This window comes from Paralichthys olivaceus, chromosome 22, assembly GCF_024713975.1.
Source record: "Paralichthys olivaceus isolate ysfri-2021 chromosome 22, ASM2471397v2, whole genome shotgun sequence".
Classification (NCBI taxonomy): Eukaryota; Metazoa; Chordata; class Actinopteri; order Pleuronectiformes; family Paralichthyidae; genus Paralichthys; species Paralichthys olivaceus.
Genome location: NC_091114.1, coordinates 4,963,233 through 4,989,594, shown reverse-complemented (window position 1 = coordinate 4,989,594; position 26,362 = coordinate 4,963,233). Strand labels below are relative to the sequence as shown.

At 39.6% G+C, this 26,362-nt stretch overlaps 1 protein-coding gene across 10 annotated transcripts in view; it reads left to right on the top strand.

The window, feature by feature from the left end:
- Positions 1 to 26,362, top strand: part of nrxn2b (neurexin 2b) — a 618,875-nt gene that overhangs the window by 313,838 nt on the left and 278,675 nt on the right. For all 10 annotated transcript variants that reach the window (XM_069519278.1, XM_069519277.1, XM_069519272.1 and 7 more), the window contains 3 exons: positions 5,731 to 5,850; positions 7,831 to 8,212; positions 9,359 to 9,549. In XM_069519278.1, the coding sequence (XP_069375379.1) occupies positions 5,731 to 5,850; positions 7,831 to 8,212; positions 9,359 to 9,549 (693 nt within the window). The remainder of the gene's footprint in view (positions 1 to 5,730; positions 5,851 to 7,830; positions 8,213 to 9,358; positions 9,550 to 26,362) is intronic.

Sequence of the window (26,362 nt, the reverse complement as noted above, 5' to 3'; positions counted from 1 at the left end):
CGAGCTCTGTTTCTTTCTCTCTCTCACACACACACACGCACAGAGTGACCTCCCACAAACGTAGGAAGCAAGAAAGCCATATAGTCTCAATTCAGAGCCTACTACAGTACATGTAAGAAACCTTACACATTTCCCGTGTAGCTGATCACTTGTTTATCCCTCTTTAAGCATTAATTATATTATACATTCACTAAATGTTGTTCATTGTGAAGTTGGGTATAGTTAGCTGGGTTATGACAGTGGCACAACACTAAGATATGTTGATGGAATATCTAAAATTCTTGATTTATTGCCACTTCTCCAACAAATATATTGCAACTGTTGTTGCTGTTTTGTGTGTTTTTATTCTCTGATTTTCTTTGAGCTGTTTAGTGAAACAATCTGATCCAGTAGCTTCAGATTTTGTACAAACTACTGCACTACCATGCCTCCCAACAACTTTGAACTTAAGTGTTTTTTTCCATGTAAGGTGTTCCAATATGCTCCAGTTAAAGACTGCTGGACATTTCCACACCTTTCTGAATTAATTTTTGTCTAATCTAAGCTTAGCTGGTACCAAACTCAATGTCATAATGGAAAATAGCACATTGTGAAAGAAATATTACATTGGATAAATTGCCTTTTATACACTTTGCTGATCCAAACAGCCCAAAAGCTTGTAATTGTTTGACTTGGTTTTGTGCTCATACTGTATTCAGTTAGATTTTTTTTAACCTTGCAAGAAGTATTATGATCATTTAATTTGACAAGATTGTTTAATAAGGAATTGTCTCATGCATCACCCAGCACTGGTGATGGCTCAGTTCTGATTCTCATGGCAATGCTGCCATTCAGCACATTACAATCCTGCTAGGTATTTCCTACGTTTTCAGTTTTATACTGTAGAACCAATTATATTTAGTTTTTATTTATTTTAAAAGTGGTATCCATCTGCAACAGTATGTGCATACTTCTGTGTGATTGTGAACATAAGAGCGTGTTCACCATACAATGTGCTTTCCCAGATGGGTGCACAACAGGGGGCTGCCTGAGGTCCATCACCTGGTAGTAAATGCTAATCATGAACATAAATAAGTCCTACACTCATACAACACACATTCTCTATTTGATTACAGCATCTGTTTGTCTCGCTAAGTAGATATATTATTGAGACTTCTTTTTTTCTGTCCCCACTTATTCCATATGAATCCACAATGATACCAAGCATCATAATTCCCCCCTGTCCAGCACTAAGTCTCTCAGGTTATGTTTTTAACCTCCTCTACTGCTCTGCATGAAAAATCCATTTCAATCATCGGGTATCCAACCTCATCTCTGCATCTTCTGTTTTCTCCCCCCGCTGCAAAGTCTCTCATTCTCTCGCACCACATTTTCGTCGACACTCAGATCAGCGTCAGCGTCCTCAGAGTGGGGCTGCTGAGCTAAGAATGAAACTCAGGGGATTGGGGATCTTTCTTGAGCCCATTTTAATTGGACTGCAGTCTACTGTTGTATTTTCTCTTCTCACATGGGTTGCTTGCAAGTGTGTGTGCGTGCGTGTGTGCATGTGTTTGTGCGTGCGTGCATGCGTGTGGCTTCGTGGAAACTCGTGACCTCAAACGTCCTGAGTGCTAGCTGCCCATAATTATGATATCTTGCATGGAATTTGAATTACAGAGCTTGAACTGGCATTCACTGCTGCATCCTATACTTGAGGATGGCAGGCTCTGTCAAACATCATGAAACAGAATATCACGCTGTAGTAAAAGGGGAAATCAACTAACATAGCAGCTCAGGTTCCCCTGTTTAGTTGAGTCAGTGTTGAGATGAAAAATGGCAAAGTGGCACATTCAGGGCACAGCATTGTTTGATTTGTTTGTGTTCAGTGTTAAATGTCTGTTCTCTCAAGGTAGAGTAGAGACTTTCCAATGCTACAGTGGTGTTTTAATGCACACAAATGTGTCACTACCTCTTTAATACTCTCAACTGGCATGTTAATATAAAGGAGGATTCTTTCTACATATCAGAATGGTTGGGGATATGAACTGTCTGGTTAGCTCAAACATCATTATGTTGAATCCCCATAGCAAACATTGACTCTGAATTTCTGACACACCCTGCAGTTACCCCCTACCACTATAATCCCAACACTCTAACTACATATGCTTGAGAGATCCTGATAAACTGCTTGGTTCAGTGGCCCTTGTGTATGACTGCATGACTCATGGCGGATTTTTTTGCTGTCTACTGTACCAGCAAACATGCCAGGGACTGCCTGTGGCCCTGTCGAGCTGTGGTGGTGTTGTTAAGCCACTGCACTGACTAGCAGTGATCATTCCTGTTTGGCAAGCTCCGAGCCCCCTGGTCAGCAGTACTTTTCTGCGCTTGTTAGCGTAACAACCATTTCAGGAAAGCTTGCTGCTCTTTGGCCAGTATCAGTCAGCAATGATTGGAGTGACAGTGCGGTTGATGGACCACACAGTGCTCTAGTTTCATGCAGAATACAAAAGAACCAAACTGAAACATGCCTCATAACGTTGTTTCACAATTTTAAGTTCATTTTGGGGCTTGTAGTTGCGGTGGCAGTGACTGAGAGGAGATAATTCATTGTGCTTGGCAACTTATTCAATTTGTCAGATGCTTCTATTTTAAGCTCCTCAGACATCTTGAGTGAACATCTTTTCATCAGTAGTCTGAACAATTGCTGGATCCCTGTGCCACTTTCTGCATAGTTGGAGAAAAATATTTTTATGTAATTTCCTGATTGTCACAAACGTTGTCATCATTGCCTACAGCAGACTGATGTTCAGCTTTACTCTCAAGTTGTTTTGATTGTGGTTTAGACATGATAATTATACAACAGTGCTCTAGTACTCTGCACACACATAGCCTGAATAGAGACTGATGGCAACAAACAGCAGCCATTGGCTGACAGCTTGTGTTTCATTGATCCGATTGCATTAATGATAGTTGTTTACAGAGAGATCCGAGCAACCAATGATGGATGAGTGCTGGTAATTGTGCAACAAACCACAAACATCACACCTCTCATTTCTGATGTGGTGACACAGCCAATGAAGGTAATTCACAATCCTGGCTATTTTTACACTTTTTTTACAAAAATCTCCCTGGCACGTCTTCGTCTCCAAAGCAGCATATTTAGGAAGTGCAAGGCAGAGTAAGGGGCTGTGAGGGGACAAAAGAGATGCAGAGATGAAGAAAGAAGAAGTGCCATGTTATGTGAACGCAGCACTTTGCTCTGTTGATCCCCAACACAAAGCGAGAGGGCACAAGTGACAGCCTGAGAATGAATTGCATTTTAATAATCGCCAGCTCTGTTATTAATGAGCCTTGCGTCCCCCTTTGTTTTTCTAGCAATGAGTACTTTTGTCTGCCAGTGGCTGCATTAAAGGCTTAGCAGCTCATTTAACCCTGGACCACTAGCTCTCAGCTTTCTTGTTTGCAATCTCACCTGGGCAGTGAAGTGAGGCCTCACTTCATTGTCAGCAATATGCCACACTGAGCCAACACCAGGTGTTTCATCAATATAAGGTTTTGAGAAATAGTTTTTGAGTAATACTGAACGCATCATCATCTGGGCGTCAAGCCAACACACACAAGCCAAATCCTGTAAGATAGCGTGTTTTAATTTCCATCGTCATACTCCTGATCTCGGCAAGCTATTCTCTAACGGTTGAGTAGCTCCAACCCAACTCCAGAGAAGAGAGTATGACAGTGGCCTTGCGGTCCAACTCTCCTGATGCTTCTCCTCGAGTGTTGATTCTGTGCATCGCCCTTATGGGTCCCAGGCTGCACTTCTACCACCTTCTACACAGAGCTTCTAGTTGCCTGGCTAGGTATATATATATATATATATATATATATATATATATATATATATATATATATCTTTAGCTCCCTCATTGTTACTGTTATTATGGTCAAATGGCTCTTGCTATGTATGCAGCAGTGGCCCTTACTCTCTTGCGGCTGTGGCAGGCAGGACAAATAAATATTGCATGGACTCCATTCTAAAGGGTAGTCATTCCCCTTCATTTGTGCTGCCTTAGACTCTTCTAACTTTTACAATCTTGCATCAGCCAGCACTCTGGCTGCTCTGTTGCACTTTGGTTCCCAGTTGTTTTTTTTAAATGGATCCTTTTTACTCCTGTTTTTTTTATAATCTTCATCTGTTTGCATTTTTTTTTTTGTTCTCTCCTTCAATTTATCTTTGTATCAGCTTCAACGTTGCTGGCAAGTGTAATACACTCCTGCTCTAGTTGCAGCACTATAGCAGGCATTTCTTTTATATTTACTTCACACAAGTCTCTTTGTCCAATTTAATGTGGCCTAAGTCAAAAAGTAAATGAAAAAAACATGTGAGTCAAAACAATTCTCCAGTGGGCAGTAACGAGTTCTTGCCAGGCAGAACCATCCAGTGATTGGACTTTTTTTTCCCCCTATAAACAGGGAAGAGGGCAATCATGTTTTGTCTGTACTATATAATACACTCAGGCTCCAGGCAGCTAGCCCGTCTGTTATTGTTATAGAATAGAGCCAGTGTCCCTGTAAGTGAAGAGCGGTTTCTAATATTAGATGTGTATTAAACAACTCATCAGTACTATTAGAGTAAGACAGCCTGTGAATTTTAAAGCCACAGTTTCTTTATTAATCAGCCACAATGACACAACAGTGCCTTAAAGTGTGGCGAGTACAGAAGGTGGCTGAATACAAGTGACTGGTCTCCTGTGGCATTCTGCTATTTCAGTCTGCCCTGCTGCCAACAAGGTGGAAGTCTCTCATTATTCTGTTGTTTACACACACACACACAAACATTCTCTGTTCACTGATCACCTTCACCTCGGTGCTGTGACACTGTGCATGTCCACTCCTGCCTTCACTTTGGCTTCTGAAGCCACGTTGCCATACTTTCCAACTCAGGAGTGTCTATTTTAAATCCTGAAACAAACTTTGTCACATCAAGTAGTCCCTGACAGCTAATGCCTTGACTTTGGCCAAGAATAATTTTAGCTTATCATGGTGAATTGTAAAGGCTATAAATGACCACTGTCTTAATTCACAAGATTTGTCCTGCTGCCACTCCCTCTTGCTGACATTAGGGTCTATTAAGCATTTCTGCAACATCATATGCTATTGCATCAAACTGCCTTTTGTCTTTCAGTAGGTGAGTTGAACAACAACAAGAGAGGTGAGCGGTGGAGAGGAGAATTGGAAGTGGAGATGTGGAAAGGGGGAATTAGGGAAGAGAGCAGTTTGGGGGATGAGCGGTTAAACTGCCTGGTCTCACCTATTAACTCCCCCACTTAAAGGGTGTGTTAAGTGAGTGCTCCATGTGCTTAACTGAGACATGAAATGCTCTGTGAAAGCAGAACTCCACTTCATATAATGCTTGTAACAGAGCCTCTCCAGTCGTTGTTGGCTGCCTGTTCTAATCTGCTTCTTCAGCTTATTACAAAGTATTTGTCCTCCTGTCTACAATGACATCCTGCTGCAGCACTGTGAGCATTTGAGAAGACATTTGATTTTACAGTCTGTCAGGCCAGATATTTGATTCCTTTCATTTCCGGTATACTTAGAAAATCCATTATGGGAACATCTTGTGCAAACATGCAGATTTTCTCCAATAGTTCTGTCACCTATTATTTGTAAATCTAGTGTGTGGGTGCGTGAGTAGATGCCAACACGATTCCCCCTGTGCTGATTGTGATTTGAATCCCCCCACCACCACAGGCAAAGGACCGGAGATACTGTTTGCGGGGCAAAAGCTGAATGACAACGAGTGGCACGCGGTGAAGGTGGTGCGAAGAGGCAAGAGCCTGCAGCTGTCTGTGGATAATGTCACAGTGGAAGGTTAGTTGTGTTTGGGATACAGCGGGATTCATTTGGGGTCAGGAGCATTATGACTGTAAAGATGGTGATTTACTTGCATAAACCGTGTTACCATTTATCTTCAAAAGGAAGGTGACTTATTATGATGATAATGAATCAGACATGGAGCCATATGTTCGTTAATTTATAGTTAAACAGATTAAGGGAGATTGGTAACAGGTTTGAAATGTTTATCTCCAAATGTCATTGTTGAAATTGAAGTGTTTTTTCATTTGTGTGAGTAAACATTAATACCCATCTTTGGTCATGAACTTACCCACTTACAGCACGTCTAGGGCTATAGTGGTAAACTAAAATGTCCCGGCAGCTCTTTCACACTATTAAAAAGGTGGATGAACTTAAGTCACCCATATACAAAACTATATATACATGAGGAGACTGAAATCGAATCATATTGACCAATAAGTTAGCATTTTATTATTACTATTATTTTTGTTGCTTATTTGTACTGATGTGGGGTAAACAATGATGGAATGTAACTACATACATGTAGTCAATTGTATTACATCTTCCCTATTAGATCTATCTAGCTTAAGTTGCTTGTTACTTACTAGTTATATATTTCAAAACATATAAAGCAGCAGTAAAGTCCTGCTTTTACATTAATGCATGTGTAATAATAACACATAACAGCATTCACATGCATTCATTGTAAAAATGCCATTAATTTTAACGTCTAGCAAGCTTAATTGAAAATTAAGTTCATATTGTAATTGTTAGCAATTACTAATTAATTCAATACATTTAACACCCAAAGATGGTCTGACATGAACCCAAAATGTCAGAATTGCTATTAAATTATATATATTTTTTTTTTTTAACTATCTGGCGACATTATTGTAACATTATTTAATTGTTTTTAGGGGTGCTCGAGCTCAAGGGGTTGAATTTGACCCAAACCCTTTCAAAATTTGACAATAACAATTGAGTAAACCCCCATAAAAAGAAGGGTAAATGCTATTTTGTGTTATAAAACACAAAACTACAGCCCTGAATACGTCCCATTTTAGGAATGTTAGAAATTGTGAGCAAGCTAGTTGCAACCACAGCAATTCAATGCAGATGATGAGGAAGATGCAATCGAAGGAGCACAAAGGAGAAATGAAAAGGAAGAGTTAGTTTTTATAGCAGATAACAATTGTGAGGGTAGCAGCTGTGTAAAAAGTACACAAGAACAGGTTAATCCAGCTACTAAGACCATGGCAAGAGAAGGACAGTTCAAGAGACGATGTGGAGTCACTTGTGCTCACTGTATTGTGGCCTCAGGCAAAAGGATAACCGGGCAAAGGGTGAAGGAATAGGTTAGAATATGGTGTAAGCTATATAACAAGCTAGATGAAGGAAAGGTAGTGGGCACACCGAGGCCAAAAGCAAAGAATGACCCTGTGGAATTCTGACTTGTTCACACTGCTGCACTGGGAAAAAAAAAAGAGAAAGCGCCAAGGGACTCCTGGCAGGGCATTTTAATAGGCGGGTTGCCAAACTCATTTCTGAACATCTCACAGTTAACACTATGTTAATTATGGTGTGTGTGCAGCAGGAACAAGAAATTTACTGTAATATCATGAGTGGATAATATCCATCACAGCAGGTTAGAAAATAAGTTGAAACCTTTTTTAGACCATTAAAACCAAATACTGTACACACTGTTGTACATATGTATTGTAAAGTTAAATGTAATAAGCTTAATAAAGGTATGCCAAAACCATATGTGCTTATTGTGAAAATAGTTTATTATATTTATACATTGTTCTTCAGTTAAGAGCACTTCAATATTAACATGGCTTTCCCTTGAATTCATATAATAAACCTAGAAGTTTAACTTACTCATTTTGAAAACATACATGTATGTGCTACTGGTTATAGATTTTAATGCAACATTAATGTAACAAAATTGTTTAATGAATGATGGGTTTTTTTCTGTATCCTTCAACGTTTCAGGCCAGATGACTGGTGCCCACACACGTCTCGAGTTCCACAACATCGAGACCGGCATCATGACTGAGCGTCGCTTCATATCTGTGGTGCCCTCAAACTTCATCGGCCATCTCCAGGGCCTGAACTTCAATGGGCTGCCATATCTCGACCAGTGTAAAAATGGCGACATCTCCTACTGCGAGCTGAACGCCCGCTTCGGCATGCGCCACATCATTGCAGATCCGGTGACGTTTCGAACGAAAGGCAGCTACTTAGCGTTAGCAACGTTACAAGCTTACGCCTCCATGCACCTCTTCTTTCAGTTCAAAACCACCACACCTGACGGCCTGATGCTTTTCAACTCTGGAGACGGGAGTGACTTCATTGTTGTGGAACTGGTGAAAGGGTGAGTTCTTTTAATTTATTTCAGTACACTCGTCATTACATTTTAAGTTATTTCTCTGTTGGCCCCTTATTGCCTCTCCGATCTGCCATTGACAGAAAACAGAAAATTACCTGAGCTCACTTGGCGCTGAAAGTCATGGAATTATTTTTTTTAACAAATCAAAACCAGCGCCACAGTTTGTACTGAAGTATTATTTAAACAATATGTTACGACTGTGTATCAATGTTTTTTTTGGATGTAAGTGAGTGTAGTGTTTGTGAGTAATCATAATGAGTTATCTTTAAAGCTGGGCTGAAATCTCTACATCCTGCAGATTGTTATTGGCTGGTAAACAGAAAGTGGAGAATCTATCTGTTTTTCTAAAAAACTATCTTTGGTACGCGTTCACAATCTGTTAACTTTGCATATGTGTGAACAAAGTGCATTTCTCTGATTGACTAAGTATTTGGAAAATTCTTAAAGGAGCTTGAACCCTGGAAAACCTGGTTTGAATTGTCACCTTAAATACTGTTTATAATTAAGCGATCAAAAAGAGGCTTTAGCTTGTGTGTCTCTCTTCCTTTTGTGCTCTATACTCAGCACTGTTGCAACACAAAAGCCTGAGCTGCCTCTGTGGCATAAAGACAAGAGGCTACATAAAGGGACTAGAATCTACGCAGAAAAAAATGCATACCTTCAATGGAACAGCCACAATAGCCTTAACCCAAAACACAAAAAGAGAGCCATATTTGTGTAAAGGAGGGAAATCTGCCACCTCATCTGCCTGTGGACAAACAAGGGATTGGAGACAGAAGCAGGTTTCTATATTTGTCAAACCAGTGAGTAAATGCCATGTGCAGACACATAAACTTAATTTTTTATTTACCCCATAATATATTCTTCGACAAGAGGATCAAGACGTCAGAAACAGAGTCGGAAATAAACAATATTATCCGATCTTCAATCCCTCCATTATGACAATTGGAGGTTGAATGCTGTTGATTGTGACATGTTATCAGTGAGGGGTCACTGAGAAGAAAAAAGAATTGTAAAGTGAAGCCAGATCAATATGAGCCATCGTTGTCCATTTTCTGAAAATGAGTTCAGACTGAGATGCTGTGATTGATTTTAGATAATGACCTCTAACACTCATATCTTTCTTCACAGGTATGTCCACTACGTCTTTGACCTTGGCAACGGGCCGTCGCTGATGAAGGGCAACTCAGACAAGCCGCTCAATGACAACCAATGGCACAATGTGGTGGTCTCCCGGGATGCCAACAACGCGCATACACTGAAGATCGACTCACGCACCGTTACTCAGCACTCCAATGGAGCCCGTAACCTGGACCTCAAAGGTAAAAGCAGGCCATTCAGTGCTCAGTGATAGATTCTACCAGAAAATATCACTGCTGACGGGAAATACTTATTATATTGTCATCCTTGGTTTGTCCCTTTAATGTTGTTGGACTGTAGCCACGAGAACACGCCTGCTAGAATTAATCTAAATTAGATCCACTTTCAAGATTACAGTGGCTCTCGGAATAGAATCATTGTACATCCATTGGTATTCTTAGGCACTGAGGATTTCTTAAACTTTCAACAACACATTTTCTCTGTGGATATATCAAAGCAAGGTTTTAAAGGAGCGACCCTATGCATTTTATTATTTGCTGCCCTTTACCCTGAAATGCAGGGCCCAGGTTGAAAAGGCAAAAGTAGATGATGCTGCCAAGTTCACATGTGCTTCCCAAACAAGGCTTGGTCAGTTGATGAAGCAAAACTTGAAAAAACCCTATCCTCTTCTCCTTGAAACATAATCCCCACTGCAGATGTTGGCTTTATAGGAAAAGGGCAATAACAGCAACATACTCTACCAACTGGTATCCCAACATAACCTAAACACTGCAGACCAAGGTGAAAATGGAATCATACACCGAAAACGATAACAGCTCATCATTTCATCTGTCTGTGCTTTGTTCCCTTCACTTTTTTTTTAACTTTCACTCACTTGTTTCCACCGAGCTGCCTGACTGACTGGAACAAACACTGTCACATTGAGTACACTTGACTTTTACTGGGGAAACAATGACTTTAGATGGAGACACCTTTACTACTTTGACTTTAAAGTGCCTTGCCCTCACCAGTCATCTTGAAATAACAGCAATGGTTAGAAGGTACTCAAGTGTGAGAAAATATCTGGTCCAGGCTGACTTGGACTGGAGGCTCAGGTAGCTGTGGGCTTTTAGATGTCTGAAGTCAGGCCCTCTGATGTGTGAATTAGATGCTGGGGAGTTGGTCCCTGTGATGCAAACAATTGACAGCATGGAAATCAGGGCAGAGAAACAAAGATGAAGAGATACTTACTTGGAAGAGAAACAGTAGGAACTTAACAGTGGAAAACAGAGATCGCAAGGTAGTGTCCTTCATGCTAGACTCTTTCAAGAGCCTGACGTTACAAGTATTAAGACTAGCTCTGGATGATTCATGTGCTCTTGAGAGCGCTGTTGGTTGTTGTGTAAAAACACATCAGGTGTCAGGATGAGCCCCCAGGGCGATTGAAGGCTATGAGGAGTCAAAAGACACCCTGAGGTTTTTCGGGAAGACATTTATTGACAGACTTTCCCTTTCGTTGTCCTTTGGGGTATGCATGCTGCAATTAGAAAGGATAATCTTAGAGGGTAGGTTAGAGGCTTGGTTACAGATGATAGTACTGAGCATAAAACAATCGTCCATAAGCCAAAGACACAAAGATTTAAGAGTTTGACATAAGTCATACTGGTTTTAGCAGTAAGAAATATAATTATCGACCTATGACACAAACATTTCTGTTGAAATGCAAATAAAATGCATTATGCATATATGGCCGTCAATAATGTTTTTGTCACATATGCGTTAGAGTAGGATTGTAATTACTAAAATCAGTAACAACTAGATGTAATGCATGCTTGCTTATTGAGCGTTATGTTTTCATTTTGTATTGTGTATAATTGATGGACAAAGCACATCTCCTGTGCATCTGTGCCATTGTCCCAGCATATCTACTCTGGCGATTTCCTACAGTAAAGTAATTGATGTATGTTATTAGATGGGTTTTTGTCCTTGATTGATGCTTCCAGGCTGTGACAGAGACTGTTGTCAATCACCACTGACATTATGCTGCAGGCGTTGGACCGTGTATTGCGTCATAGCCAGAACCATCTTCCCTACGCCATCTCCATTTTCAAATTCTCCCACCATTTGCAGTCATGTTAAACTGTGTTCTTTCTAATCAAGCAGAAATACATCACAACTAGTCCCCCAGCAGAAGAGATGCACACCCTTAGCTGTCATTATAGTTTAGGAAAAGTAAACATAATCTGTCTCCTCATTGTTTGGGAAAAGCAGTGTTCTCCGAGCTATACAATTGGTGTTACCATTATCTCACTCAGCCTGATTGATTAATAGAGAATTGTACCACCTCCTTTTTAAAACACCACCAACCAAGCGTGCACCGACAAGATCCCTCAGCTGCCCACCACAGAGCCATGCAGCAACAATGGCTCTATTTGCATATTCAAAATGACAGACACCCCTCTGAATGATTTGTCTCACAAATGAAACAGAACGCAGCCATTTTTTCCTTTTCAATGACCAATAAACATTGTATACATGGCAGGGGAGTGACCCTGTGTCTTTGTTATTAATCTGTGAGCCACAGCGTTTGAATCTTATTCATTTTCATTGGCCCTTTTCTCTATCTGAACAACTCTTGTTTTCAGGGGATGGGGGGTTGAGGCAGCTCAGTGCTAGTGGGGAGAATAATAGTTGTAAATCTTGCTTCAGTGGACTTAAGTCAGGGGAAGATGTCTCACTACTCAATTCCCTTATCTAATTGGGCATTCAAACCATGCTCTGTAGTTCTGCCGTGACAATTCCCTTGCTAAAATATCATACACAGCTCATGCACTGTAGTGCCATAAACATGAGAGCAAAGCACCAGATCTAAACGTGTATAGGTGGAGAAAGACATGCACATATTGTATATACCACCAAACATGGGCAGATATTTTTTATATATACAATTGCACAGAGGCTTTGTATGTTCTGGTACTGTTACAGTCAGAGACAAAGCTTGTGTGTGAAATGAAAAAACAAACAAACAAAACAGAAGTCGAATAGCAACATTAAATCATCTCCCTGAATCTCTTTGCTCTGTTTTAACACTATTTCTGCCTGCATTTCAAAGAAAAGAAAAACAATTCTCTAAGCTTTATCTGTGTAATTGCCCAGAGAAAATGGGGAAAATGGGTTTTGTGCTCTCTGTCTTCCTCCTCTTTGTTTTTGGACAAGCAAAAAATCTTCAAGGCATCCCTCTTTGTCAGCTTAAGTATGATGAGGGAGCAACACACACTCAGTCCCCGAGGATAGCACGGGGATAGTTTTGTGTAGTGAATGCAGGTCTCAGAAGAAGACATGTTGAACATACACCATACAGGGAATACAACTCTTTTATTTCTGTGGACAACCTGCACAACACAGTGATGGCAGGTTATTACCACATTCCTGCCCTGATATTGCCTTGTTGTACCAAACAAAGTTCCGATTTTTGGAACATGCAAAATTTGTGCTTGTTCGCTTGATTTTGAAATATTTCCACATTATGACCTATACAGTTCAGCCCCCAGCCTTAGTCGTAACTGTCTTAAACAATTATTGAGCGGGGAAAAGCAAAGGGAGAGAGAGTGTTTCATCGTCCATATACATTTCACCAGCATGGTACATCATTATCAAAGTAGAACCACTTGTTGACACAGAACAAATTTGCATAGCTGAGGAAGAAAGCAGCGTCTTACAAAATCAAATAGTCACAGATGAAATCAGACGAAGTAGCTTTTGGAATTTCCTTAAATGTAAACGAATAGGGGATGCTCAACAGTATAAATCTGAATCCGTTGACAACATGACTCACCACCTGCCAATTCCCTGCAGTAAAAGTGTTGTTAATTATCACTGAATATATTCAGGAGCAAAGGATTCTCCATCATCAAACACATACCCTCTGTTTTTGTATGAAAGTGTTAAAGTGAGGTTTCATAGTGTGAGGTCTGCTTTGCCTGCTTTCACAGTGCATTTGAATATTTTGCTGCATGGACTTTGTGGCCCATTTATTTTATTTACTACTTTAATGTAGCTCTTAACAACAGTTTGATTCAAAATATAAATAAACATTTTCAGTAGTAATATTCTTTGTGCTAGCCAGGTGGTTATTTGTCGCATTTCAACATTTATATTTATTTATTTTTTTTGAGGCTTTGGTGTAATTACTAGAAATTAAAAAGACCATCAACAACCTCTGGCGAAGAAAGCAGGAACAATTAGCGGCATCCTCTTTATGACAGGAAGCAGCAGGTCTCATATGATATGTCTTCATTTGAGTAACACTCACCAGTAATACCACTGGGGGTGGACAGAGGCTAATTGTTCCCATTTGTTTATGCTTATCATGCCAAGGTTTCCCAATTAATTTAACAAAGATATATTGATCATTAATTCATTACTGCTACATCTGACACCATGCACCAAGGACAGGTTAAGGTTAATTGGTGAGTGTTCTCTGACAATAAGCCACAATATTAAAACCAGTTACCAATGTTAATGCTGCATAATGTGCATGTCCTCCTCATCTATTAAAATTTGAGGTGGCAAGAAATAAAAAACAGCATTAAAAAGTTCCATCCCAAAATGGGTCAATGCTAACAGCACTCATAGAAACATTTAATTAAAGCAAAAATACCTTATACAACAACTAATAGTTCATTCATATTTTAACTTATATGTATAGCACTATGCATGGAATTTCTTCCTTTGATAAATTCAAAATTTTGGCAGTTATTAGGTTGAAAAATAGTTGTTTCACTGTCCCAGACCTTGATCATTGAGACTTTGCAACAAATTAAAGTCAAGTAAGCAACACAAATAGCTCTATGTTTTAGTAACTCTCTGTTGTTTCAGTAATGCTGTTTTATTTATAAAGCTGAGGTTGGAGCGGTGAACAGTGTTGGTCATGTGGTAGAGGAATTTAAAACACCCATTGCCCTGAAGGGAATAACTTGCCTCACAACGAACATGACAATATCAAAGATATTAATGCTATTATCAAATACAGTGATGTGACATAAGGAAAAAGTAGAATAAAACTAATGAAGCCTTTTTTCAGGTTGAAGAGATCCAGAGAGGAGGAATAATTTGGCCTACCATATTCAGGCTTCCCTTTCTTTTGAAGATGTTTGCTAATGAGACATACTTGTGTGGAATTGTAGAGAGATGACATTGAAAATGTTCCATTTTTCAACAAAAGCAGAACAAATTGAAACACAATGTAGAGAAGACGTTTGGCAGAGGCGAGAGAGGAGGAGAGAGGAAATTAGGTACACACATTTTAATGAGCTCTACTTTTGCCAGCACTAAAATTGAGATTAGCCATTTGATCACCACAGAGCTTTTCTGTATTCTGTGTCCTAGTTAATATCAGTGTCTGACAAACCAAGCTAAGCTAGCCACTAATCCTCTCACAATACCAAAACCTCTTCATACCTTTCAGTAAACCAGGTGCAACACAAATTCTAACCATTGTCTTTTTCCCACCGTCCCCAAAACAACCAAGCATACTCCAAGAGATAAAGCTGTAGTTTTCATAATGGACTGTGCAAGCAGTCCCAGAGGAGACACATTCACAGGAAGTTGAATGCTTCCTGGGTTTCAGTTTTAACTTTTTCATTAGACCAGAAGATGACCCATGTTTATTTGGGTACAAAAAAGCATCTGGCAGGATAATGGAGCAGGCGTTAAAACCTGTTTCAAAGTTGTTAGAAATTGCTTTACTTTTCCCGAATCACTTTTTCTGCTTTTCATTGCTTTACTTTATTTAAAGGCAAACAATTTTATTTAATATAACAGTGTGATGAAAGAGGGGTCATGGTAAGTGTAACCGGTGTATATGCTTAACATTATAGTAGATCATTTACAGTCAAGGAATTGGGTAATTTCTGAAGTTTCAAAAAAAGAGTATATGATTTGTGTTGGGTTTTTTGCCTCTGAAACCTATTAATAATACATTGATAGCACATTGAAGGAGACTTCTAATGTAGTGTTCACATCAAATACTAATATGAGAAATTATAAAATCCTATGAAAAGTGTTAAAGGGAATAGGCTTTAAATCTTTTGCAAAGGTAAACATCCAAACCTCTGAAAACAGCACAGATTGTTGCACAGGTGCAACACAGAATTCAAAAAAATATCAGTATGATGTACTGTACACATATCGAACAAAGACTCTCATAGTAAAATGTTATTTGACCTTTTTTTTGTCTATGGCCGTCACATATTTATCTGTGACACATTACCCAGAGTGTTAACATAGTTGTGGCCATACGTAGCCCAAACCTTCACTAAACTGGCTCCCAATTATATTTTTTCCCAAAGTATTGACTCCCAAAAACTGGCTGAATAATAAATTGTCCATCGACTTCTTTCCATGCAAATGACCAGCTGTTCTACTTCTAGCTCTTATTTCTTTCCCCTGTTACTATGCAAGAGCCAAGGCACCTTGTTAGGAAAACTCTTAAAAGCAAAATCCTTCTGTAGCTGACTGAAATGAAAAGCTGAACTTGAATCCACTGGCAGACAAAGAGTCAAGATCTTAAGTTATCCCAAATGTGAATCTTAGCTTCAGCTTCTAAAAGCTGCAGTCCTTCTGCCCCAGATCTTTTTGTCTGCTAATCCAGAACTCCCATGTGCCAGTCGAGCCTGAATGGTCCCCTTCAACAGGCTGATGACTTCCCAGTACTACAGCTCCCTCCTCATCTGGCTCATTGTAGAGGTGGTCTATAATATATTTAACCTGAATGCTGATATCATACTACGTAGATCATTTCTATGTGCTTCCCTCTGTTCTGGGGGGATTTTTCTCCTGCTACGCTTCTCCATAAGAGGATCAAATTGAGCCTAGCAGCTGAACTGTCTTGCTCAAGGACATAGTTGCATAGTGCATTTGTTAAAAAGAAAACATGCTTGTATCCACATTGTCAGATAAAAGAAACATGACTCTCACAGCTTTGAACCCTGAAACTGCTTCTGTTTGAGCCTCCGTCAATTTTGACAATACAAAATAGTTCTCCAGCATTTGGCCTCATGCAGGCAAAACTTTGCTGCATATATCCCCCTCCATGAGCATTGTCGTGTGTTGGCAACACATTGTGCACGGTCATCCCACCGTAACCAATAGATTAACTTTTCCACTCATTTAAAGCCAACTCTTTAGGTGTAAAGCACAATCTATTCATCCTCCAACAATAATCATATAGTGTTACATCCTGAGTGTTTCCCTCTCCTTTCATTATATTGTGTGGACACCTCTGGGCCAACAGTAACAAGAGGAGGGACAAGACAGAGATGTGACCATACTGAAGAAATTCATTGTCCACCTGTGAAAATTAAAATCCTATTTATTTCTACTTCCGCCACCATGGAAACAGCAGAGGTACTAAAGTGCTGCAACTGCTGTGATGTGCAGCACTAATTACATTTCTTTCCTCTGAAGCTTTCTTGACCTCATAATCTTTAGAAGAGCACAGAGTGTGAGCTCTAAGAGTGTCAAGTGTTAAAATGTTACAAGGTCTTAATAAGCTCAATGCTGAAGCCGTTGAAGGGTCGTTTCAACACTCAGGTTCTTTAATTGCTACTAGGTTTTAGCTCAATGAAACCTCCATTGAATTCAGGGAGAAAAAAATCTTCAATACCAGTCTCTTAGACACAAAGACAAAGATACTGTATGTTTCCAACAGGGAATTTCCCTTCTACTGTGGCAATGCAATTTACCTATAGTCTTTTATGATCGAGATATGAAGGCATGAAGAGAGATATCCTAGGGCACGTTTACTAAATTGATGTCTGAGACCATTAAACTAACTCATTCAGCCACCTCGGCTGCTTGAGCTTTGCTGAAATGTGGCTTTTCTAGACTCTTATATTTTCCTGTTTTAAATACACAAACACTGAGGAGGAGATGAGTGCTACTTTATTATTCTGAATATAATTGGTCCTTATGTGGCCAATATAATGTGGTTCCTCCAATTATCTGAAGACATTGTCAGTTTCTTGAACCTAATCAGGCAGATAAGTAGTGTCAAGAAAAAGACTGGTAGACATATTAATTAGTTTTAGGCAAATGGATATTAAGACTCATTCTGCTAATTGAAATGATAAAGATGGATTAGTTTGCCTTCAAACGGGACCATACCAGCTTTCCAGTGGTCCCTTGAGACTTGTCAGCTCAACGCATCATGAGCACAAACAGTGTACCAGGTGTAAGTAAGTTTTCAGTTCAAATCTGATGTTGCTTGAAACTGAGTATTTATTAGATGTACTACAACACATGTACTTAATTCAATTTCCTCTCAAACAGTGCTTTCGTTTGCACCTGGTGCAGAATGGTGAATGACAGAGAGGGACGAGGCGATGTAATGAAGATCTGCCAAAGCAGCGCCTGAATGCATTTGCATAATAATAACTAAACAAATCACTTGCAGCATAACTGGATTAGTGCATCTTGTCAGATAGTATAAATGTCTCGAGCAGTTTCTCAGCCTCTTTCATGACATCTCTGCATGGGAAGCTTCAGGAGTGTGAACACGATGGAAGCTTTGAGAGCCATATTAAGTTCCTTCACACTAAATTCATAAATAAATGAGTCATTATCTAATTCATTATCTGAACACTTGGTGATGTTGCCTTTATCATCATTCTCATCTTCTTCATTAACAGTGTCAAACAACAACACCTAACCCTGCCTATTTTAAATTATATCCAGTAGTTTCAGAAAGTTCTCAAATCCTCGTCCCCTTTTTTTACACTTAGGGTTGTAGATTTGTGTGTAATAATGATATTTATCAATTTTTTGTCCCATCCTTTTGTGGAGTCATTCGTATGTTGTTTGGAAAACTCAAGGCAGGCTGTCATGTATCTTTCCCGTAAAGGCACTTCTCTCCAGCCACTCTAAGATAACACAACCCTAACCCAGGATGTGGCTGATGGAGTGTTGGAGATGGTCGTCCCTCTGTGAGAGAGAATGTTGGATTCATCTTGGAGGCTCCAGACCTTTTCCATTTCTCAACGCAATCTTATCGTGCAGAATTCCTCGGACTTAAAGAATTGTCTTTTGTCCTTACGTGAACAGGGTTGTGCTTTACTTAATTTCGTCCAGTCAGTTCGCTATAGGTTAACTCCAATAAAGTTCTAGACTAGGGTTAGGCCAATGGATGATGCCATTGACGTTGGCTGAGAGTGATTCCTGTGTGTCTGTCGGTGGGTGTGTCACTGTGTGTGTGTGTGTGTGCGTGCGTCTGCGAGTAAAGTAAGACAATTTGTTAAGACGAACCCCCACCCCCCCAGATGGTTCACTGCATACATTATCATATGCCATTTAGGTTGACATTGTCCAACCCAATTCGTGACACATCTTCATGGTCAGCTGGTTGAAAAAAACTAGAGACACTTGAGTGTCACAGCAAATGGATGTTTCCACTTTATCCTTAGAACATGCTGAGTGAATATTGATGAGTTCAATGTTTAAGTTTAATCTATAACAAAGTGAATGAGTCTGAATAGTTTGTTAAGAAACTGACGGCCCTTTGCACAGTCCCCTAAAAACGTCAGCTTCCCCTCAAGATGTTTTGTTTCCTGTTTATTCATATCCCTCTCATGTCCTTCTCTACACCCTCTATTTTTCAGCTGAGTGTCAGTGCTCTCTCAATAAATGATGGGCTAGGTAGCTTGAGTGCTGCAATAGAGCAGTGTGTTTTAGCTTTTTCCCCTCCCTGACCTGTCTTACATTACAATTTACTATGGCATTACTCACAGTTTTGGCCATTTTCCCACCGTCCTCCCTCTTCTTTCTCCCTTTCATCAAAAGACAGCTTCTTCACCAGAGGTATATCTGAAATGGAGACAGCAATTGTTCTGAGTGTATCCGTGTGTATGCCTGCACATATGTGCATTTGCTCCTCCTCACTGGCCTTTAAAATAACTATAATAAATAAAAATGCAGAGTGATCCATCAGTTAGTCAGCTTGCAAAACATCAAATAAACCATTTAATAGGAAAAAATTACCAATATATTAATCCTAAACAGCTATTATTTATATGAATCTGAGTATACTGTATATTATTGTTGAGTTGTACAGTGCTTTGTAATGCTTTGTGAGTTGTATAATTTATTGTTATCCGTGTCATAGGATGTCATTTTCTTAAATTTATAGATTATAGTATATTACAATTCTTTTGGCCAGTTTACACATGCAATTACATTATACATTAGAAACTGCAATGGATTAGAATTAACAGCATTATACATGTCTATGCAGTTTCATGCCTACATAAATAACTGTTGCAGTTGTGGGCAGTTTGTTCAATTCACGGTAGTGAACATGGAGTAATTTTACACAGCAAAGCATGTGTTTGTGAAGAAACTAAATGAAGCAGCCTTGAAACAGGGATGTAGAGGGGGAATAGAAGGCAATTAAAATTAAAAATAAATAAAATGTCTCAATTTGTACAAAATAAAATTTTAACATTTTGCTAATGTGCAAAACATGGTCTGTGAGGTAAAAAGATATAGTTGAAAAAAATAGAGAAATAACACTGGATTGATCTGGATTGGCTATAAAACATTTCAAATTGTCCCCCAAAAGGATAATAGAAAAATAGATATACCACATCCACTTGTAGGCTTATTTAGGAGCGAATGGGACTGGCGTTGTCCTCGTCATTCATAAATTCCTTTGGGTCTCATCGGCTGGCCTCTACTCCCCTGGCAACGGCCCTGCGCGCAATGATGCTCCCTGATGAATGGGATATTGTCATAGGTGTATTTTTTTTTCACACAAGCACCGGTCCCCTTCTCCATCTCAGATTCAGAAATAGAGCATGAAGAGAAAAATCTTCCCTCACCCATTGTGCTATGTTATAGTTTTTTTTACCATAAAAGGGAGAAAATGGAGAAATCCACCTTAAAAAGATTTCCTGAAGTTATTTTTACAGAATTATAGATATTGGATTGAACACGTCTCTCTTATTAAATAGGTGAGGAAGATTTGAGTGTAATTGCAGAGCTGTTCTTCAGACAGTGAATAATAGAATAATTGCTAGGACACTGACGGCAGCTATTGTGGACTGGTACATCGATTCACAGCTGGAGATCAGAGTGATTACATGTAATATCTTAAACATAAGTTCTGTGAGCCCACAGTCAGTCACATAAAGTGTCACAGAGGCCTAAATTCGATGGTGCACATCCATTCTATGCCATGAAACTTAGACCCGCAAAACGATACTAAGATTGAACAACTAACCCTGACTCTAAGGACATTTATGGTGGAATCAAGTAAAGCAAAAGGAGATGGGTTGAAAAGGGAGATTTAAAAAAAGGACAGGGTGAGGATGCTGTGAGCGCAAAAAGTGAGCTTGGAAAATAAAAGGGCAAGGGATATTAGGACAAATATGTGGAAAAGGGAGAGTAAAAGATAGTGACGGAGCAAAGTGAGAAAAACTGACGCGCAGTAGAAAGAAAAGAGCACAGCCGAGGCAAAGCGAAAGGACACCGAATACGAAGTGACATTTCATGGAGGGAGAACGGAAGCATGAAAATGTGTAATGATGCCTGTCTGTGTCACTATACAATCTTTCACAAACTGCCACCAGCAAGCGCTGGCACATATCAGGAGCACAAGGACCCACAGACCAGCTGGTTGTGTTTGGGTCAATGAGGTTGCATTACATAGTTTTGATTAAAAAAATTGATTCAGGTATCTTTTTCTCTAATATATTTACATTGTCCTGTACGGAAATCATGCGTTAGTTGCAGCTTGTGTCATGTTGATACAGCACACTTTGCCATAAATATTTGTAGAGCAGCTTCAGTTTGAGACGTACTGTAAAGTTTGGCTTCTACTGCTTTATTAGCTACAGATGCAGCAGCTTTGACAAACCACAAAAGTGATGGGAATATGGCGGTTCTTGATGAACCAATAAATTATTTGCAATACATCACATAAAATGACAGTGGGCGGACACTGTGACATGCACTTCTACAAAACAAAATTCCCACCCTCTCTGCAGTTTATTGGGTTTATTAATGTTAGTGATGATGTATGATACAAATATTAATCCATTGTCAGTATTTTTACCCTTTTTAATGCTAATTTTTAAATGGGATTCTACTTTACGTTAAAAAAACAATTTCCAGACTCTACATTAATTAATTGTAGCTAAAGAAAATGTATTTTGCAGCATTAACATAGCCTAGCATAAGTGATTAGCAACAACTTCATTTGTTATTTTCTATTGACATGTAGAAGTGCAGGTCATGTTTGTGTGTCTTATTGGTGATGATGTGTACATGTGTGTGAGAGAGACCGTTGGAGAAAGACAAGGAGTGAGGAATTAAAATAGTACACATTATTATTTATCTGATTTGTCTACCCCTGGATTCTGTCATAACTGCACACACACACACACACGGAATACATGCACAAACACTCCCCTCACTCACACTTAACAACCCCCCTCAAACAATAACATGCTGATTGCAAGTGAGAATTTATCTTAATTGAATATATTTTTAATAATTTTACAAAGGGAGTAACCAGTGCATGACAAATACAATGAAACATTAGTTGTCCAGTTTCATGCTTGAGGTAGCAATAGTATGGAGGAAGGTTGCTTCAAGATTGAACTTTAAAACAGATGAATTTTTGCTCAAATTGTGATATGAGAGAATCTTGATTTTGGGGACAGCATGCCAAATATATGCAGAATATATATTTAGCTTGCTGCAGTCATTTGGCACTGCGTAAGAGAGGGTGTGTGAGAAAGAGAGTTTGAAAATTCAATACACCACCTGTAGTTACAATAAAATAGGGAGTTCATGCACCGGTTTGTGAAAACATGTCAATATCAAATAATTACAGCTTGAGTTGCCTTGAGTCCTTTTTTTCCCTCACAGAATTGTAAACATGTATTTCTGTATGGCTTGTTTTCAGATACACACACACATCAGAGACACAACGTAATTATCCAACTTATAATTTAGCATCAGCAATTAACTCACAAGCAGCACCAACATTTATCCTTTTCACCAATCGTCTTGTTGTGGCATCTTTGTAGATCCGAGCACCTCTGTAATTAGCAATCACAGATCCCCTGCATCCTCCTGCTGGCTGCCATTGTTCCCGCCCTGCCTATAACCTCTGACTAGCTTATTCATTGCCACAGCTCACAGCATATATGTGTGTTTGCCTGTGTTTTTGTGTGTCATCAGCAATCATTAAATGTTTCTCAATTGGAGCCAGCTTGAGAGCAAAGCACACACAAGCAACGCGGGAGGCGAGAGGGAGGACTCGAGAGGGAGGCAGAGGTTCTTAATAGAGCATTTAATGAAAGTTAATGGTCGGCTTTGGGTTCACCAGGGACTTGGCATGGAGCACTGACTATTGTTTAGAGATGAGACCAGGCATTGTGCATCTAAAGCCCTGTTCCCATCATCAACCCCCTCTCAGTTAAGGATATAAATATTGTGTCTCACAGTATTTCTTAATATGGGCAAAGACTGCAATATCTTTGCTTCACTTGGGAGCTAATTACAGGCAGGGAAAAAATACAGGTGTTATCCTGAGTTGACAAGGCAAACTGGCCTAATTTTGTTCAGGTCCCTGGTTAAAGAGGGTTTTACTTCATTTCCTTAATTAATCATGGGTGATGATCAGATTGCCATCAACCATTTCCTTAAAAGCAGTGCTTGTGTGTGCTTTCACCATAGCCAATTGCTATTGAGAGGTATCAGGTGGTAGGTTTGATCCCAGTCTTCACCATAACCCATGCTGAAGTGTCCTTGGGCAAGATACAGCACCCCAAAAGGGCAAAAACTGTACTCTGAAGCACTTTAAGTGGTTATCAAGACTAGATATTGGAACTGTGAGATTTTCTTAAGAAGTAGAGACAAACAATTGTAGACTTTAACTCTAAAGACACTGCACATGTAGGGTCTCAAACATACTAAAGCCTTTCAGTTAGTGCTCTTCTTTCCTAGAGATTAAAGAACAAGATGTCAGTGGCTGTTATGTATCCTAAGGTCATCCACTCATCTTTCTGATGACTGATCCAATCTTCATGTCAGCAAATCTGGATATGTGAGGTTTGCACACCATGGAAGACAAATTAAACCATCATCACTTTAAAACCCACTGAAAACCCTGATTGTCCAGTGTAAATGTTAAATCAGTGTGCTCATCCAGATTGTGCTCTGAGTGTCTCTCCAGGGCCCCTCGTATCATAGCATCCCAACTCCTCCCCTTGGCCCCTGAGAGGTCATTATTGTAACCGTGGAGGTGGTGGTCTCTGGCGATTTCTGGGATGCTGTAATTGGTCCCGTCTGGTGGGTTGCTCTGAGCTCCGAGCACTGCTATTCATCAATGCTGGGGCAGCAGAGCCAGACCAGGACATCGTTTCTGGCTGAGAGTAAAATGGTTACTCATTGTTCTGACCCGCCCATTCGACAATAGTCCCAAAAACTTTGAGCCTCAAACATAAATCAGGTTTTAGCAAGAGAATATCCTGTGGGACATTTAAATATCTTTGGTGTCAAAACCACTTTTTACTTAACATAAAACTAAGCTGACAAACTTTGAGTTATATAGACAGTATTTCTTGGTAAGTAGATTGTTGTGTGATACCCAAAGAGCTACAACGTAAACCCAGTTCCAGAGTTTGTCAGTGTTTTTTTCTGCGATACCTAAGTAGGGGAAAAAAATATATACATTTTTGTGAAAACATTTAGACATGGTGAATGTGAATAGGAGCTTCATGCTAAGTGCAATGTGAAATGTCCTACTGTATGAATATAAAAAAATATATAAACAGGTTTTTCAGCAAGTGGAACTTATTTAGTAAACATCTATTTGTAAACAAGGTGGATGAGCCATAATGCGTGCCACAGAACAAACTGTTCATGGGCCAAATGGACGAGGAAGTCAAAACTTTCCCCAGAGAAATCTGTAATTCAGATTTAAGTGTTCAACTCCAAACTGAACACAGTGACAGCCCGCTTCTCTGAGTGGGTGTTTGCAAGTGTGCTACATATTTATTCATCTTCTGTTGTCTTAACGCCACTGAAAGAAAAACAAAACTTGCATAACCTATTCCTTACAGTACGTCTCTCTCGTCTACTCTGGTTATGCAGTCAGCTAGAGGGATCTCAAACATGCTGTGGACTTCTGCAGGAAATGCGCTGTTTGCTCTTTTTAGATTAACTCCATACCAATAATTTCATATTTGCTAAATGGTTCTTAGAGCTGCGATTTCAGGGCATCACTCAGCCAGACAGATAATGAATTTGTTGTATTGATTATGATGCCCGGGAGCCCCGGATGGGAAATATGATGTGTCAAGTACTCATTAATTCCAGAGAGGAGTTGGCAAACATCATTGACTCATTCCATTACACAAAGTCCACATATAATTGACCTCGTGGCTCATTGCTTCTTGGAATGGTAAAGTTGAAAGTGCTAAAGTTTTCAGCTGTGGGGAAAAGAAAAATTCTGACTAGAAAGGTTTTCTGATGGTTCTATACTTTACAGGATCTCGCCCATGTGTGAAAGGTTTTGCTGGATGTTCATTTTATGCCTACTTAAAGATAAAGTGTAAAGTAGGAGTTTTGTTGATGAGAAATGCCTGAAGCATTTCAAACTGTGTTTATTCATATGCACTTACATCAAAGGCCTCTTTGTGTTGTTCATAATTTCACTTGGCATTTTCTGCACAACTCCACAGAACAGCGGGCTGAGAAAGGAAGTGAGAAAGAGAGAGAAAATAATTGGGCTTAAAAGTGGATGGATATTTCCTTTTATGTTGTAATGTAAAGAGACCTTAATTGTGCTTGAGCGCCAAGATATTTCAAAACTCAGCCTTATCCTCTCGCTGAGGATTCGCAAAGTCGGCTTCACAAGAAAGTGCTGTTGTGGACATTTTGTTCTTCTCCCAAAAGAGAAGAGTACAGTATATAGACAGGATCATGACATAAATCCTTGTAAGCATCAAATGCTGTTTCCATTGCTTCAGGCTTATTGCTGTACAATCTATTTATGTCAACTGTAAGCTACGTCTTTGAAACATGCAATTGTCAAAACATGTTCTTGGCACCTTTTTCATGTCAACCGTTTTGTCAGGGGATGTGTCTCAAGAGCCTAGCTCCCAACATGCATGCTGCTTGGCTTTAATGTCAATTCTACGTCTCTAGGTACCAGAGACATTTTCTGTTACCTGTATCTGCTGTTGCACAAAAGCACAGTGCTTCAGCAACGCATCACATTTTTCACCACAATGTGTTCTTCTTGTGATTAAAAACCCCACTCTTCGACAAATGGTTCAAAGACCACCTCTGATCTTAATGACAGTAACTAAGGGTGCTCCGATTGATTGGCCAATAACTCTAATTAGTTTGATCGATGATCTCTGTAAGTGCCGATCAGAGGAGCCAAAACAAACAGCTGTCACACATCAAGTGCAACTCAACAGAGACGAGAAGGAATAGAGATGGCTCACTCGTCATTTTTTTCAGTAAATACTTTTGTATTCTAACTTAGTTATTCAGCTCCATCGTGGGCGTCACCGGTCTGGCAGTTTTAACAGGTGTCTGATCACCATTAGCTTCTCTGTGATGCAAATGACGTGTTTGTGCTCTCGTCTAAGCAGCAGATGTTTGTGTTCCGCAAAATCACCAGACTCCCTTTAAAATTGTGCATTTTTTTAGAGTTGTTGAGTAAAAGGAAACTTTATTAACTTTGTGAAACGCTGCCTACGACTGTTTGCTGTAAATGTTTATTTGCATATCTAGTGGGGGGTTCTATCACGAGTGGACTGTCCGATCGGGTTGTATAACCTCTTCTATTGCAATTCATTATGTTTGTGAGTCCCGGGTGAGAGCCTGTCACAGCCCGGCAGGACAGACGCTGTGCAAATAGGAGGCACATTTTTCCTTTTTCTGATATTAATGCCTTTCTTGTCATCGATCTGTCATGTGAAACCTTCAGATATCCAAACAGTCAGAAAATTCTGAGTAGGATTCAGCCCTGTAGTG